Source organism: Jaculus jaculus, chromosome 9, assembly GCF_020740685.1.
Source record: "Jaculus jaculus isolate mJacJac1 chromosome 9, mJacJac1.mat.Y.cur, whole genome shotgun sequence".
NCBI lineage: Eukaryota > Metazoa > Chordata > Mammalia > Rodentia > Dipodidae > Jaculus > Jaculus jaculus.
The window spans coordinates 36,977,998-36,997,162 of NC_059110.1; the positions used below are offsets into that span (position 1 = coordinate 36,977,998).

The following is a 19,165-nucleotide window of genomic DNA, read 5'->3' on the forward strand; positions in this document are numbered from 1 at the left end:
CATTGGTGATTATAAATTCTTATCACTTGAAATGAATTGGCTGAGAGGGGTATCATTAAAGATTACTATAAGGTAAAAAATATAAAAGTCTATTTAGGTATTATTACTCAAAAAAAATCATACATTCTCATCTACTATTAGAAGGTGTTCAACCAGGAATAGTAAATATGAAGAAGGCAGACAGTTTAATTAACCATTTAACCTGTATTTTGAAACTATTCTTCTCCCCTTCTAATCCTGTGCCTAACTTCTTCTATCAGCATAATAATAATGACCCAATGCTGAGAAGCAACATCTCATTAGGGTTTTGGACTGGTTTTCTGGGTTGAACTATATTTCTATTATTTGTGTTCATTGTTTCAGCTAATTTGAAATTAATCAAAAATGGGCTTCCTACAGCCAACTTGGCAGAAAACCCTCATTAAAATATTTGTAAAAACAAACAGAGTCAGGTATTTTGACAATGTAGTATGTTACTTTTAATATTTAGACACAACCTGGACTATAAGCAAAAGATGTTATGACTTCTATTTTTCATTATAATTTCATTGACTATTATCTTAATTAAAAAATTATAGTGTAAACATTTTTGTATTGAAATACCTAATTACTGATCACTGGTAGATGTACCACGGTGAAACCTTCCAAATTAAGTCTCACTGCTTGTAGTGATTTGACATTTATTAAAGATACTTTAGTGATACTCATTATGTGCAGGAAATCTAGGGTTTTGTTCTTTGCTTTCTCTGATGTTGTGGTATTTTTACTACCTACCAGTTTGGTTCATCTTTTGCAGCTGCTACATTTTCACTCACTCTTTCTTTATCTAGTTTACTCATCACCTCTGAATTTGGAGTGCCCAGGATGCAATTATAGCAATTAGAGCCTTTTAAAATCTATACTTCCCTTCTAGCTAACCTTAAACAAGGCTTTACTGTTAAATATGAACCCATTGCCAGTGGTATCCAAGTTCATACCACTGCTTCTAATCTCTCCCTCCTACTTCAGGCCCATAAGTCTAATTGTCTCTTTAGTTTTCTATATTGGTGATTAATGTGCTTTTGAAACATAAACTTAACAAGCTAAATAGAAACTTTAACTGCCACCCAGTAGCTGTAACCTGCTCTTTAGTCAGTGTATGTTATCATAGTAAGATAATACTTTATCAGGCCAGCCAGCATCCTAAGAATGAGCATTTTCTCCTCACTCTAGATTATTCCACTACCATCATAAATACTACACACTCACTGTTCCTATTCACCAATGCCGTCCTTGTTGAAGGCAACAAAATTTCTTTGCCAGGAAATTGTAATGGTTTCTTAAAAACTGCTTAACTTGTCAATCTCCATGCTACAAAGTAAGGCTTCTAAGAGAATAAAAGAAACCATACTAGTTCTGGATTTAATTTCCATCATCAGCTTCTCATTATCCTCAGAATTCAATCTAAAGTCATCGTTTTAGCTGACTGCTACCTGCAGTAGCTAAGAAGACACACATCTCCCTGACATCACTTCATACCTCCCCCACCCCGATCACCTGCTCCAGACATACACTAGCTATCTTTCCACTCTTCAGACCCAGATGGCAATAAATGTAGCTAGGTTCTTATCAAATTCTCAGCTTTAGTAACATCTTCAAGAATTCATAGAGAGAACATATAAGTAAAATCATTCTGTAAGTCTTTTAAAAAATTAATTTCTGCAAAATTTCCCCGAGCCATGTAGAAGAGGGGGTGGAAAGAATGTCAGAGCCACATGTTGGGTCATGATATGCAGAGACATTTATCCTACTCATAACTGTGGGCTAACTCCAGAATGCATGACCCATATACCTCAACAAGGAGGGGGCAAGGGGAGGGGGTAGGTAATGGATGAGCCTAATAATGGTACCAAATTGACTGTATTCACTGAGTACAAAACTAATTAATAAAAAAAATTAATTTCAGGGCTGGAGAGATGGCTTAGCGGTTAAGCCCTTGCCTGTGAAGCCTAAGGACCCTGGTTCGAGGCTCGGTTCCCCAGGTCCCACATTAGCCAGATGCACAAGGGGGCGCACGCGTCTGGAGTTCGTTTGCAGAGGCTGGAAGCCCTGGCGCGCCCATTCTCTCTCTCTCCCTCTGTCTTTCTCTCTGTGTCTGTTGCTCTCAAATAAATAAATAATTAATTAAAAAAATTAATTTCATTAAATTTATTTTTATACCCATGGGAAAGAAAAAGAGAGATAGATGAATATGGGCATATCAAAGCCTCTTGCCACTGTGAATGAACATGAAAGCCAAATAAGACAAGAAAAGCTGTTAAATGGTAACCGAGAAGGTATGAAGGCTGCTGGATTCCATCAAAGGTCAAAAGATGCTCATGAGCTGGCCATTCATTAATTTGTAGAAGGGTGAATAGAGTATCATTGATAAAGCTACTGCCCAAATACCTGGAAGTCCCAAATTTGAAAATGCAGGCCCACAAAGTCAGTTAGAACTTGACAAACTCTGTTCCACAGATAAAGGGGACCTCCACGCAACTCAGGTTTTCCCCTAAAAAGATTTGGCAAATTTTAAGTGATAAAGGGTCTGAAGACATAAAGCATGAAAAATAGAACTCATGAAAGTAGAAACCTAAGCTAATATTTAGAAATTTCCAGGGAGCTAAAAAGACTCCAAAATTTGGAGTTCCAGGTAGGTCAAGAAAGAAATGTTCTAGCTTTTTGACTCTTTTCCCGGCGGTCAAGATGTCCAAGCAAGGATGTGGTGGGTCCTCCTGTGCGAAATTCTGGATTTCCCTGGGTCTTCCAGTGGGAGCTGTGATCAACTGTGTGGACAACACAGGAGCCAAAAATCTGTATACCATCTCTGTGAAGGGGATCAAAGGACGCCTGAACAGACTCCCTGCAGCTGGTGTGGGTGACATGGTGATGGCCACAGTCAAGAAGGGAAACCAGAGTTAAGAAAGAAGGTCCATCCAGCAGTGGTGGTTCAACAACAAAAATCATAGGGAAGAAAAGACGGGGTATTTCTTTATTTTGAAGATAGTGCAGGGGTTATCGTAAACAATAAAGGCGAGATGAAAGGTTCTGCCATAACAGAACCAGTTGCAAAGGAGTGTTCAGACTTGTGGCCCAGGATTGCATCCAATGCAGGCAGCATTGCATGACCCTCCAGTGTGTTTGTAAAATATACCCATTAAAAAGTATTTGCTTCAAGTAAAAAAAAAAAAAATGTTCTAAATAAAAGGTACTGAAATACTCAGCATGTTGAATTTATAAGTCTACCTCAACTAAACATACGTACAAATGAAAACTCTAAAGGATTCCATCTCTCTCTATATAGAGAATATGCTCATTAAAACTCTCCATAGGGAAAACTAAAGAGTCAAATCGCCTATTGATGAATAGAGTCACAAATTTCTGTTCTTTTTAAGTTACCTGTGGCATTCTGTTATACTAACCCCAAATAAACTAAGAAATCGGTGTTAACCTAGGACTTGAAAGAATTCATCACTTGGGATTGGAGAGATTGCTTATTGGTTAATATGCTTGCCTATGAAGCCTAAGAATCCCAGATCAATTCCCCAGTACAAATGTAAGCCAGATGCACAAGATGGCACATGCATCTGGAGTTCATTCACAGTGACTGGAGGCCCTGGTGTGTCCATTCTCTCTCTCTCTCTTTCTGTCTGTCTACCTCTGTCTCTCTCTGTCTCTCTGTCTCTCTCTCAAAATAAAATAAATAAAAATAAAATATTTTAAAGAAGAATTCATCACTTAAAAAATCACACAGCCGGGCTGGAGAGATAGCTTAGCAGTTAAGCGCTTGCCTGTGAAGCCTAAGGACCCCAGTTCGAGGCTTGGTTCCCCAGGTCCCACGTTAGCCAGATGCACAAGGGGCCACACACATCTGGAGTTCGTTTGCAGAGGCTGGAAGCCCTGGCACGCCCATTCTCTCTCTCTCCCTCTATCTGTATTTCTCTCTGTGTCTATTGTTCTCAAATAAATAAATAAATAATTTTTAAAAAGTCACACAGCCTAATTTATCTCAAGAAATACAATGAGATTTCATAATTATTTGTTTAATTCTAAACTTTAACAAAATGCTTAAGTTATGGATTGATGTTTAGATAACTTATTCATTCAATCACTTAGTCACTTAATGAAAATACACAGAATGCTTCTTGTATCCTGAGCCCCATCATTCTAAAGCATACAACATGACAACTAAGAACATACCAATCTAAACATTATGTGGTAACCTCTTAATATGCATTCATTTCATCTTCTTGTGAGTCATATGAAAATTAACTTAAAGTGATAAAATTTTAAACACACACACAAATATGACCATCTTCATAAAATTTTCTTTTAGGAAGGTAAGATAAATAGCATTCAACTTAAAATGGTCAAATATACTTGCTATGTTAGATTGTGATACAATAATTTTATGGATACATATATAATTATAATTATAGTATAACTATATTTTTAATTTATTAATATATGTTTTAAAGTCTAGGATTCTGATTCTATCATTTCAATGTTTCCTTATTTTTGCACTGATCTTTATTTTTTCCTCACTTCTGTTAAATCAAGGCTTAAGCTTTTGCTTTAAATTTTGTTTATTCCTTGAGGTATAGCAATAAGTCATTTATTTGAGATTTTTGTTGCTTTTTTGATGTATGTATTCATTACTATTAACATCACCCTTAGAATTGCTTTTATAATTACCTCAATATTGATATGATTTCTTCCATTTGTCTCATGATTTTTTAAAATTTCTTAAAATTTCTTCTTCTAACCATTAGCTGTCCTGAGGTACCTTGCTTAATTTTTATACTTTTGTAAATTTCCCCAAATTTCTCCTAGAACAACAGATGCTTGTACTAGGAGGCATTAAGAAAATGAACAAATAATTCAATTTGGAAGAGTAATGAACTTTCATGACAAATTTAACCCTTAGTAGGTTTAAAAGGGATACAAATTGGAAAGGAAGAAGTTAAGTTAGCCCTATTTTCAGATAAAGTGATTCTGTACATAACTGACCTGAAAATCCTCCATCTCAAAACTCTTAAAGGTGATTAATTCCTTCAGCAAAGTAGTAGGATACAAAATCAATGCACAAAAATCAGTGACCTTTCTCTATGCAGAAGACAAAGACACAGAAATAAATTAGCAACATTGCCCCATTTTTAATAGCAATAAAATAAAATAAAATACCTTGGAATAATATTAACCAAGGATGTGAAAGACCTTAATAATGTAAACAAAAAAACACTCAAGAGAGAAATTGAGGAGGACTTGAGAAAAAGGAAAGACCTCCCATGCTCCTGGATAGGCAGAATTAACACTGTGAAAAGTGGCAGTCTTACCAAAAGCAATATACAGATTTAATGCATTACTAATAAAAATCCCAACATTGTTCTTCAGAGATAGAAAAAAATGATCTCAAATTGCATATGGAATGGCAAAAGGCATCGGATATCCAAGCACATCCTCTTCAAAAGAAACACCTTTGGAGGAACCACCATACCTGATCTAAAGCTATATTACAAAGCCACAGTAACAAAACAAAATGGTACTGGCATAGTAACAGGATTATAGACCAATGAACCAGAATAGAGGACCCACACTTCGGGTAAAGTAACTACAGCTACTTGATATTCGACAAAGGCCCTAACAATATACACTGGAGAAAGATAGCATCTTCAACAAATGGTATTGGACAAACTAGATAACCACATGCAAGAAAATGAAACTAGATCCACACATCTCTACATACACAAAAATCAAGTCCAAATGGATCAAAGACCTCAATATAAGACCAGAAACTCTGCTACTACTGGAAGAAAATATAGGAGGAGCTTTCCATGATATAGGAGTGGGAAAAGACTTCCTGAACAAAACCCCAGTAGCACAGGAAATTAAACACTCAACTATTGGAATCTCATGAAGCTGAAAAGGTTTTTCACAAACACACAATAAGCAGAGACAATATATTACCCACAGAATTGGAGAAAGTTTTTGCCAGCTATACAACTGACAGAAACCTAATTTCTAGAATCTACAAAGAACTCAAGAACCTAAACAATAAAAAGTCAAACAACCCACTCACAAAATGGGACAGAGAACTGAACATGGATTTCTCAGAAGAAGAAATACAAATGGCAAACACACTCAAGAAAGTGTTCAATGTCCCTAACCATCAGAGAGATGCAAACTAAAACAATTATGAGATTCCACATATCCTTACCCCAATGGAGGGACACAAAACTGGGCCCAAATAGAACTGGTATCATAAAATCCTATATCCTGAAAGACAGACTAAAAGGTTGAACCTTCATCAGCTCCTTAGAGGGAACATCTGAATCAAAGGGCCCTAGCGAGGGATGATGAAGACTAACCTTAATCTTCTCCTGTTTCTACCATATGCTGTTGGTATGGAACATGGAAAGACCTGGCTAGAATCTGGAAGAGAGTCAGTCCCCAAACAGTTAGCTTGTATAATGCTAGAAGGTGCTACATGAGCTACTGGGGGAAAATGGCCAACATTTGACCAAGGAACTCATGGTCTAAGATGCTCAACAGCAAACAACCTGATGTGATGCTCACCCAAGTGCAATAGTGGAACATAGCCACGATGGGAAACCAACTGCTCTTGAATTGGCTAACAGATCTTCTCAGTGGAATGGAACCCATAGCTATAACTGAGGAAAAGTCAGAACCATATCCAAAATATTAGCTTACTATCCAATATCAAGCTCCTACCAATCTTGGGCCACACGAAGGCCTACGCTAATTAAGTTCTCTCTAAAATAATAATGGTTATCCCATTTATCTGGCTATGACTTCACTCTCCATTGGAGAATATGCTCCTCTTTTCAGGTGGTCACAGAACCTGAGGACACAATCATCCCATCATACCTCACGAGGGCCCTAACTGAAACTATAAAGTAATTGGGGAAATAAGCAAAAATCCTGCTTTCTTGGAGAACCTGGTATCAGCACAAGGGTGAAGGAGATAGACACAGAGAAAACACAACTCTTACCAAATCAGATATCAAGAGACACAGAGGCTCACAAGACCTCATCACTGAAGTAGACCTAAAATGAACCAAACATGGCTTAGGGAAATTTGTGGAAGAGGGGACAAAAAGATTGTTAGAGCCACACGTTGGGACGTTATGCACTGAGATACTGCCTCTTCCCCATAATTGTGGTTACCCCCACAATGCACGACCCACAATCCCTAACAAGGAGAGTCCCATGAAAAGCAGAGAGGACAGGGAGAAGGCTAATGGTGGTACCCACAAGGCTATTTACAAACTGAGTATGTACATAGCTAATAAAGAAAAAATAAATAACATCCTCAAATATATGAAATACTTCATTGTACTCCATGAATTCTTATCAGAGATTTCAGCCATTATGTTAATGAGTCTCAACTTTGAACAATACCCTCTGTGCTAGTTACATAGTTTCTCAAAGTATGTTAATATGTACTTTGAAATACTCATTAACCCCTTTCCAAAATACAGCTTGTACTTAATTTTGTTAACTGGTTCCATTAAACATGTATCTAAACTCAATAAATAAAATACATATGACCTCTGTAACTGTAAGACAACCAATTTGGTAACAGTATTTTCACTGAATTGCAGATTGAGCTCAAGGGCCTCCCACACATAAGTAAACTAATTTCAAGGCATTTTCAGATTGTCCAGGAGGGACATATATACTACAAAGTCAACTAGAAAGCTTCTCTTCTGTCTTTTATCTCATGCCCCATTTAGTGCTACAGAAATCCCTGGCAAGACTAAGAAAATGACCAAATTAGAGTATTAGGATGAGATCAGACATAGTTATCTCCTTGAAAAGACCAGGGGAGTGAGGGGAAACTTTGAACATCCTGTTAACTTTTGGGTCTCTGTTATTGGCTTTAAATTTGCTGTCCATTTTTGTTAGCCATTATATTGGGCTTTTGCATACACATCACAGGCAAAGTTAAGTTTCTATTTAAGCTTATGCTGATTCTAGATTGTAATGGTAGCCATAATTGCCAGATGGAACTTAATTGTTATGGTGTTATAATAATAATTTCAAATTTTTGCGACAATGCTGTAATGTTTATTTTGCTAATCTACGTGGTGTGGTGCAACATGATTAAATCAAATCATTTTCTCAAGATATGATATGAGTAAATAGAATTGAGAAATGTTAACAATCCCTTGGGGAAAAATGTCTAAAAACAACTGGTTTATCAAATAAGAAGTTACTTTCACAAAAAAAAAATGCTGTGATTTTTTTCCACTGCTCATGTTGAATGTTAAAATATGATATAAGTTCCCCAATGTAATCAATAATGATTTGATCAGACCAATCAATGACTGCTGTTTCAATTAAAAATAACATTTATTAAAAGGTTGCATAGTGGAGTTAAGTATAGACTGACATGGCACTGGTATTTGCTAAAACTCATAGGCCTCAGAATAGAAAAGACAACTAATAACCAGCCAATCGAAAAACACTTGGTGATATTTACCCACTCTGTATAACACCACTGCCTTTAGCTCCTAGTTAGATAATAACTCACATAGCGCTGAGTAAACTATTAATCCCTCATGCATATGTGAAAAGATAGAAGTTATGTGTAGTTATAGGCATACAGAAAATAAGAGATCTAAATACCTGTCTTATGAAAACACAGATGTTAGCTATATTCTCCCCATAGAAGCCAGAGAAAATAATTTGGAATTCCTTAAATTTTAGCCCTTGAAGGTATATTACAAAATTCTCACAGGCTTCGTAGTCTTGAGATTCCTATGGAAGTACTGGCATCATTTGGATCTTACATTCAGCTCCCTCAGATTCAAATTAAGCCCTGGATGGAGTAAACTTTGTAAAGAAGGCAAGACACTGTTCTAAGTCTCAATGCTCTCAACTATTAAAGGAGCTCCTAAGGTTGTGACCCATGATTGAAGTTCTCTACACAAGGCCAAAGTCACTCAATAGTGCTATAATTTCCTAGGGGAATGTAAAACTGACAGTGTAGAAATTTCAATAAGTGTTGCAAAGTTTATTTACTAAAAAATTTAAATAGAAAGCATAATACTAGCTGCCTTCTAGGATGCTTGTGAGAAGCAAGTGACATAAACACAGGAAGTCCACAATTGCTGGGTTACCAGTACATGAAATGATGCCTTCCTCCAACTTTGCTCTGTAGCTGAATAAGTACCACAAATACTCCCCATAGGTCATTATTCCCAACTCTAAGACAAAATGAGAAAGAATGAGGCACTTTCTTCTCTCAGGAGTTCTTTTATGAGCCTTGATTATAAAGCCTATGTAACATTTTACAGCAGTAAATAAGTGACAAAATTAAAATTTTTAGTCAAGTAGAAATGAGTATATATTTCCTGTTAGATGTTATAGGTGTCTACCTTCTATTAGTCACAGAAGTAGGAAAAGAAAAAGTAGATAAGAAAATGGGTAGGCACCATCCCATACCTTTGGACCAGTCAAACTTCATATATCATACTAAGGAGCCTAGTAGACCTTATGAACAGAATTTGCCACTTGTTATGATGACTGAACTACTAAGATGCCTCAGAATACTGACTCACCATAAGGTTATCATACTACACAAAGGAAGTAAAAGCAGACAAAGTCCCCTCATGTTGACGATGCAGCATGGGGATCAATGAGTGGTGATACAAGACAAGCCTAGGAAACTATAATAGCCTTCACTGGACAAAATAATTTGGCAAGCAAACTCTGGCCTGAAAATTAGTATGGAGAAAATTGGATAGGACTAATTTAGTTGAAATTTGGAGTTTTATAATATTAGTAAGGAGAAAATTGGATAGGACTAATCTAGTTAAAATTTGGAGTTTTACAATCTTTCTGTAAATTGGAAGGGAAATATTGCTATGCTTAATAATAGATAAATAATACTGTGATTGAGTTCAAAGGTTAGTGTAAGTTATTAGTGCAAATTATATTAGTAATTGACTCCCTTACTCCATGTGAAATCTGAAAGAATAAGTGGGAATAAATGAGAGCAATAAACCATCACTTCTCATTGATTTCCTATCTCAGGCAATGACCTGAATCAAGGGACATCAAGCTTGCTGTTGATTGGGAAAACAGACTTTCAATAATCACACAGAGACGGGGAGTTTCTGGCATTGAGAAAGGAACAAGCTGTCTTTACCCACAGGAAGAGAAAGTATACTTTGAGACTGGTACCCCTGGAAATTTATGCACAGGATTCAAAGGATGTAAAGCATATTATTAGTGTGGTAGTGTACCTTTTCCAAATGTTATATGTGTCTTCCTTCACTTAGTCACATATAGTCTGATTTTCAGGAAGTAGAGATACAAAAATAGGTATGAAAATAGATAGATACCATCCTGTAAGACCAACTGAGCATATAGCCTTTGGACCAGTCATATGTCATAAATTTCAGACTATGGAGCCTGGAAGATCTTATAAACAGAATTTGCCACTTTTTATGATGACTGAACTACTGAAGATGCCTCAGAATACTAACTCATCATAAGGTTATCATACCCCACAAAGGAAGTAAAAGCAGACAAAGGCCCCTCATGCTGACGATGAGCATGGGCAATACCATTAATTCAGGGAAGGTGCTTTTCTGCTGTACACAGATATGAATAGGAATGATCAAGATTAGAGCAGAAATTAATGAATTACAAACTAGGAAATCAATCTTTTAAAATGATGAAACAAAGAGCTGGTTCTTTGAAAAAATAAACAAGATTGACAAACTCCTGGCCAAACTGATCAAGCAAAAAAAAAAAAAAAAAAAGTCAGAAGTTTCAAGTTAAAAAAATCAGAAATAGGGCTGGAGAGATGGCTTAGCAGTTAAGCGCTTGCCTGTGAAGCCTAAGGACCCCGGTTCGAGGCTCGGTTCCCCTAGGTCCCACGTTAGCCAGATGCACAAGGGGGCGCACGCGTCTGGAGTTTGTTTGCAGAGGCTGGAAGCCCTGGCGCGCCCATTCTCTCTCTCTCCCTCTATCTGTCTTTCTCTCTGTGTCTGTCGCTCTCAAATAAATAAATAAATAAATAAAAATTTAAAAAAATCAGAAATAATAAAGGAGAGATCTCAACACACATCAATGAAATTGGAAGAATCATCAGGACATACTTCCAAAACATCTACTCCACAAAATTAAATAATCTGAACTAAATGGGTGAATTCCTAAACACATACCACCTACCAAACTAAAGTCAGAGCAGATTAATCTCTTCAACAAACCTATCACATCCATGGAGATTGAAAAGACAAACAAAAACCCCCCTAATAAGAAAAGTCCAGGACAAGCTAAATTCTATCAAACCTCCATAGAAGAACTGAAACCAATTTAAATAGCAAAACAAAATTAAATACCTTGGAATAACACTAACAAAAGATGTGAAAGAACTATAAAATTAAAGCATAAAAAAAGTCAAGAAGTAAATTAAGGAGAACTTGAGAAGATGGAGAGAATGCCCATGCTTCTGGATAGGTAGAATTAATATTGTAAAAGTATCAATTCTACCAAAAGCAATATACAGATTTAGCACAATATCAATATAAAAATACCAGCATCATTCTTCACAAAGATTGAAAAACGGATCTCAAAATTCATATAGAAAGGCAGAAGGCCTCGTATATCCACACATATCCTCAGCAACAGAAACACCTCTGGTGGTATCACCATACCTGATCTGCAGCTATATTACACAGCCATAGTGACAAAACCAGCATGGTACTGGAATAAAAACAAACACAGAACAATGGAAGAGAATTGAAGACCCAGACTTTAGGACAGACAACTACAGCTGCCTAACCTTTGACAAAGTTGCCAATAATGTAGACTGGAACAAAGAAAACATCTTCAACAAATGGTGTTGGAAAAATTGGAAGACTATATGTAGAAAAACGAAATTAGACCCACTCATTTTGCCATAAACAAAATTCAAGTCCAAATGAATTAAAGCTCTCACTATAAGACCTAAAGTCTTCAACTGCTAGAAGAAAAAATAGAAAGCACTCTCCTTGATATAGGACTGGGGAAGACTTTCTGAACAAAAGCCCAATAGCCAAGGAAATTGAACAAGCACTCGACCAATGGGATCTCATGCAGCTAAAAAGCTTTTTCACAGACAAACATGCCCATAAGCAGAGTCAATAGATTACCCACTGAATGGGAAATAAATCTTTGCCAGCTATACCACTGACAGAAACCTAATATCTAGATCTTACAAAGAAGTAAAAAATAAAACTAAACAATAACAAATTAAACAACCTACTCCAAAAGTGGGGCAGAGAACTGAATAGGGGGTTTTCGGAGGAAAAATTACAAATGGCTAACATACAATTAAGAAAATGTTCAACATCCCTGACCATCAGGGAAATCCAAATTAAAACAACTATGAGATTCTACCTTATCCCAATAAGGATAGCAAAGATTTAAAAATCAAATGTAAACAAAAGTTGACAAGGCTGTGGAGAATAGGAATTCTCATTGACTATTGGTGGGAATGTACAACCACTTTGGAAATCAATTTCAGGACTATGAAAAGAATGAATATAGAGTTACCAACAGACCCTGTTATTCCCTTACTGGGCATTTACCCTAAAAGCTCCACATGTTTATAGTTGCTTAATTCATAATAGCTAAAAAGTGGAATCAACCCAGGTGCCCATCATTGGATGAATGGTTAACCAAGATGTGGTATATCTATACAATGGAATTCTATTCAGCAGGAAGAAAACATAACACACTGAAATTTTGTAGAAAAATGGTTGAACATGGGACAGATAAGCTGACATTAGCACAAGGGTGATGGAGAAAGATAGTGAGGATGCTCAACACCTACCAAAACATACATCTAGATGCTTCTAAGTGTCCATCACTGAAGTAGACTTAAAATGCTCCCAGCATAGCTCAGAGAATTTTGTGGAAGCGGGGGTGGAAAGATTGTTAGAGCCATAAGTTCGGACATTTTTCACAGAAACATTGCTTCCCCCCATAATGCATGGCCCACAATCCCCTCGCGATTGACCTGCATCCCCAATGAAAAAGGCCTCTTCAGAAAAGGGGCAGGGAGGAGGGAAAGGATGGTACCAACATGTGATGTTTACATACAGTATATGCCCATATCCAATAATAAATAAATAAATAAATAAATATAAAGAACTCAGTAACGGTCACTATTTCCATCAAAGGTCACCATTTCTAATCTCAACTTTTAGTCAATTAAATTCACTTTTGCATTTGAAACAATAGGGAAATATTTTCAAATTTTATTTTAAATCTAGTTTTGAGCCTGAATTAGGTGATTCTCGATTATTAACTTCAGCCTGATTAGAATGTTGTAAATAGGGTGGATAAAATCAAGACTAAAAGACACCCAAGCCTATGCAACAAACTCCAGTGGTTTCCAACATAAATTTTATATAACTTCAGGGCTTTTTACCACATAGGTTTATCCAAGCTTAATTTGAAAATAAACTGTCCCAGTCTGTTTAAATCTCAGTAATGGGAGGCAATTTACTCAAGAGCCTGTCACCTGAGAAATTCTATGAATACACACCATCAGTAGAGTAAAAGCACAGAGTTAATTTAAGTTTAAAATAGCACTATTGTATTTCCTTCATGTAAACTTTTGTTGATCCATATTTTCACCATTATCCCATTTAGTTAATACAGACCCACTCCTAATGAATTTCTAAATTCTATTTCAGTTGTGTTTTACAAATAATCATCACATATTTTCAAAGCTATGTTCACTATGTCAAGGAAATGGTGGAAGGTGCTAAATGTATAATTCCATCTAAACAACAATTAACTGAATAAATGGAAAATGCAAACCACAGTGTCAGAAGTGTAAAATGACCAGAAAGAAGCAATCTACCTGCTGTAAATCCAGTGTAATGGTCACATAGTGATACTCGATCCCATTCTTGATACTGGGACTCTGCCACCAAGTGTTCTTGCCGTCGATAGCATTTGTAATCGGGTGTCTCTCTGTGGAGTCAGCAGCAGCATGTAAAGGAGGAGGAAGGATAATATAGTGAGCTTCCAACCACTTCCTTAGAGAGGAACATAAGCTAAAGAAGTTAATGCAAGCCTCCTGCAAATAGCACACATTACAAGGAGAGCAATGTCTGGCTTCCCCTGTGTCTCAACTGCTTCGTAGTACTGAACACTGTGGTGGGAAATAGCACCATGCCTGGGGTATGAAAGAAAATGCTCAACACTGGCCATCCACTAAAATGGAAACTTCAAAGATAACTTCAGGAACTAAGTGGGAAAAAAAATTGCACTGAGATTCCACTGATGTGTGGATCATTCACAAGAGAAAATCTCTACTGCTTGAGGCAGTACACTATGCCACCCACTTTGTTAAGAAAAATTTAAAATTCTGAACTTTGAATGCAAAGTACTTGAAGACTTGGTCTTCAGACAGATTCCTTATTCCCAAACTTGAGCAATCAGCATATATCTGGTCTTAATATAAAATGCTGCCACAAATCATTCAGTGAGACATTTTGGGGTTAGTCTTTAACTTGCCACCTCTCTATCTTTAAAAGTATAATAAATGAGACCTCAAGACTCCCATCCAGAATTGTTTAGTCCCTTATCACTAACTGTAGTAGAAGAATCTGAGTAAGAATGGCAAGCCAATGGACTGTCATGAAAATAGCCTTTCAACTAAACACAGGCCTTCCCTCACTCTTATTCCAGACCAGTGGGAAAAGGGGACTGTAGGTAAAGATTAAGGCATGGACCATTTCTGACATGATGTCATTCCTTCACTACAATTCTTTTCTTCACCCAAGCCCAGAGATTCTCATCTCTTCTAATCAAGTTGAAGAATCATAAGTTAGCCACATTATCCCTGCATACTATAGCCCAGGTACATGTCGCCTCCCAGTCAATGGCTCACATGCAAAACCTATGCTTCTCATTTTTCTAAGAACACATATTCTGTATCATCCTCCTCATCTTAATAGACATAGGTGACAAGTGGATAAAGATGTCCTGAGTAGAGGTCATTGGTGTTCCAAATTGTATTCTTAGGGCTGCAGTGTGGATGTCTAAGCCCCTCACACCTCACTTGGAAATCAGATATTTACCCACAGAGATGTGAAGAAAGTCAGGTGAGCTTCCCAGCTACTTTCACATCATTCTGATATACTTTGATAGGTCTTTGTGGCAAAACTAATTCCATGGGAAAATATGTTAAACAAATGAATAAATGTTGAGATTAGGTGCAATTGTTTTGTTTGAAACTTGAGAGAATTCCTCAAAGAATGAGCCAATCACACCACTATGAGGGACAATCATGCCCTCTTAATCTATATACCATGCATGGAAACACAAACATATAATCTAATGATATAGTAATGAAAGAGCACAGGATTTGGAATATGAAAAGTAGACATTGAAGAAGATAGCTGTTCACCCTGTCTCCACCATTTACCACTTAACTGAGCATGGACAAATCATTTAAACTCCTTGTCATCCCTGAAATATGGATGACAAAACTCCACTCACCACAGTAGTTTCCAGTTTCTTAACTTTCAGGAGACAAGCCAAACCTCAAAAGCAAGAAAATGTGAAAGATTTCTGGAATTGAGATTGGAATTCTTTCTTTGTAATTTCCTAAGCAACATCCAATCTACCATCATTTAATATATATATATATATATATATATATATATATATATATATATATATATATAATAAAAATAAAATATTAAAAAATATTTAAACCCATAAACAATTAAGATAATCAAAATCAACCTAGACTAAGTCTTCCATGGACTGCTTGACAATAAAAATTTCTAAATGAGACTAATAAAAATCAAATCACAAAAGAGAATAAAGAGTATCTAAATGACTATTTATTAAGTTTTACATTTTAAGACTTGCCAAGAAGAAAGGACTTAAGGGGATGGTATTGTATATATGTAAGTAGAAGAACAGATGTGAGTGGAATGGCCTAAGTAAGGTCAGGTGTAGAGATTGGATAAAAGAAGGGTGGGGGAGGGTTAATCAAAATTCAAGTTATTGTAAATAAGATATATGAAAAGTTACTTTTTTGGATAATAGCACACCCAGAAGCCATAGACTGTTACTAGAAATTTTTCAGTACAAGGGCTGGGGTACCTTTCGGTGAGTTGTTGGCCAGGAAGGTCACTGTTTCCCCTAAAATATTATAGGCTATTGCCAAAGCTCTTGGTTTCCCACCAGAAATAGTTGGTAAGACCCTATGCTGAAGATTCCACATGTCTGAGCTGCAAGGTCAATGAGAAATTATCTGAGGATGAGCTAAAAACCTCTTCCTCATTTTCTCAGCTGGAACAAGCTGCACTGCATACAGCCCAATGGGAGACAGAAACCATCAGCAATGAAAACAGTGGATACTGCAAGCCTCAAGTTTGGCCAGACAAGCCAAAAACTGAACAGGTGCAATAGTGGCATGTGTGTTATGGGGGAAACCAACTTCTCTATAATTGGACTGGAGGCCTGCTCTATAGGAAGAAATACATGCCTGATACTGAAAACCTAATCAAAAGCCTATGGTGAGGGAAGTCATGAGCCCTAGGAGTATAACACCTGCTTTTGTCTGACTGAATGCATATAAATGCACCAAACTTCCCTATAAGTACTTTATCTAATGTTCATACCCATATATTAATGCTACTCCCATTTTTTGTTAGAGATGCTTCTCTTTTCAGATGGCAGTTACCACTGAGATGACCCAAAAGTCACCATAGTGCTGAGAAGAAGTAACAGAGGAATGTTCAACACTGAAACATCTCTATCACACCCTCCATGGCTCTGGGTACATTGTGAAAGAGGTGGCAGGAAGAATGTAAAAGCCAAAGAAAGGGTAGGACTGTTTACCATTGTCCAGACAGAAACTGGCCTTGATATACATGATCTCAGAGTGCCTAGTACTACCTTCACAAGAACTCATAATAGGAGGAAAAGATGATAGCATCAAAGTAAAAGAGAGATGAATGAGGGCTGGAGAGATTGCTTAGTGGTTAAAGCATTTGCCTGCAAAGCCGAAGAACCCAGGTTCAATTCCCTAGGACCCATGTAAGCCAGATGCACAAGAGGCACATGCATCTGGAGTTCATTTTCAGTGGCTAGAGGCCCTGCTGTGCCCATTCTGTCTGGCTGCCTCTCTTCTCTCTATCTCTCTCTGATTACAAATAAATAAATACATAAAATTTTTAAAAAGAGAGAGAGAATGAAGAGAGGGAGGGGATATTATGGGAGAGTGGATTTGTGAAGGGGAAGGTGGGAGAGGGGAGGGTATTATTAAGGTTTGTTGTCTATAAGTTGTCAACTAAAAAAAAAAAAATGCCAAAAAAGGGCTGGAGGGATAGCTTAGCAGTTAAGGCATTTGGCTGCAAAGCCAAAGGACCCAGGTTCAATTTCCCAGGAACCACATTAGCCAGATTCACAAGGTGGCACATGAACCTAAAATTCATATGCAGTGGCTAGAGGCCCTTGCATGCCTATTCTTGATATCTTCCTCTTTCTCTTTTTTCTCTCTCTTAAATTACAAAAAAAAAACTTTTTAAAAACACATATAAGCTTTGAATTATTCATGGTCTGACATTTATATGTTTAATAAGAATATTCATATTTTAATATTCCATTGTCACTGGGAAAATTTTAATTTTAATAATACAGTAAGGATGGAGAGGTGGCCTAACAGTTAAGGTGCTTTCCTGTAATGCCAAAGAACTCAGGTTTGATTCCTGAAGACCTATGTAAGCTAGATGCACAAGATGGTACATATATCTGGAGTTCATTTGTAGTGGCTGTAGGTCCTGGTGTGCCCATTCTCTCTCTCTCTCTCTCTATCTGCCTCTTTCTCTCTCTATCTCAAATAAACAAATAAGTAAAAATAAGAACAAACATTCCCATGGACTATCATTTTGTACCAAATCTATCACATTCACAGTTTATGTGGTGAAGCATCCTATCTCATCAAGGAAATAAACAAAATTGCTGGACATATTTAATATTTTTTTCCTAGTTAAAATCTGTTGAACCTAGACAAAGTGGTCATCTGTATGGCAACAGCAAATACTAAAAGCATGAATAAATATCAAATAAATACCTGTTTTGGTGTGAGTAGATGCTGAAATTGGCACATTGGAAGTCAGAACAATAAATGAAATATTGCTGGCATTCCATGTAAGAGAAAAAATATATCAGGGAACATTTCTCCAACACCTTCCTGGATCTTCTTGCTTGGTCTCACATGTAGTAGCAATGCACACATGCACCCACACTTCCAAATAGATTTCAGTGCTCTTTAGAATTTGTAAGAGAAGCTATCTGATTGGAAATTTATACAACTTAGCAGGTCAGGTCAAATTGACATGAAAATTAGCCACAAAAAGAATAGGAAGATGAATCAACAATTAACTATAATCCCCACTATAAATTTTATTATCATAATTTATTTGTGAATACTTATTCCTAGCAGAGTTGCCTTATTTAAAAGAAGGCAGAAAGCAATAGGACCCTCAATAGGGATCAACTGTGCAAGTCAACCCAAGATCTAACTATATCTGAAAATTAGCTAGGGAATCATTGAGGTAAACCTTTTCAACTGCTATTTTTTAATTGGGAAGTACAGACTATGATGATCTTAACTTTCTTATGAAGATGTGGGGTTGGGCCTGGAGAGATGGCTTAGCCATTAAGGCACTTGCCTACAAAGCCAAAGGACCCAGGTTCTGTTCCCCAGGACACAAGGTGGCACATGCACCTGGAGTTCACTTGTAGTGGCTAGAGGCCCTGCAATGCCCATTCTCTCTCTCTTTTGTCTCTGTCTCAAATAAATAAATAAATAAAATCTTTAAAAAGAAGATGTGGGTCTGATCATCTGCTCAGAAAAGAAACAAATGGGGACTACAGGAGATTATTGACAGAATGAGAATGAGACTAAGGTGAGAATTCCACATGGAGTAAAAGACAAGCAGAAGATGCATGGACTGAGCTTTGCAGAGAAAGTACCCTGAGCATACAAGGGCAAAGATGAACCCACGGTTTTAGTGAGGCTAGATGCAGATGAAAGATCTTATGCATTTCTCCATTTTTAGACTCATCACCTAGAAATGTCCTCACGACC

The 19,165-nt window shown here is 36.9% G+C and overlaps 1 protein-coding gene and 1 pseudogene across 2 annotated transcripts in view; one reads left to right on the top strand and one right to left on the bottom strand.

Annotated features, from left to right (window-relative positions):
* The window catches only part of Lama2 (laminin subunit alpha 2), a 640,019-nt gene that overhangs the window by 458,978 nt on the left and 161,876 nt on the right, over window positions 1–19,165 (bottom strand). For both annotated transcript variants that reach the window (XM_045157983.1, XM_045157982.1), the window contains exon 3: window positions 13,910–14,022. In XM_045157983.1, the coding sequence (XP_045013918.1) occupies window positions 13,910–14,022 (113 nt within the window). The remainder of the gene's footprint in view (window positions 1–13,909; window positions 14,023–19,165) is intronic.
* Window positions 2,725–3,195, top strand: LOC101604422 (annotated as a pseudogene).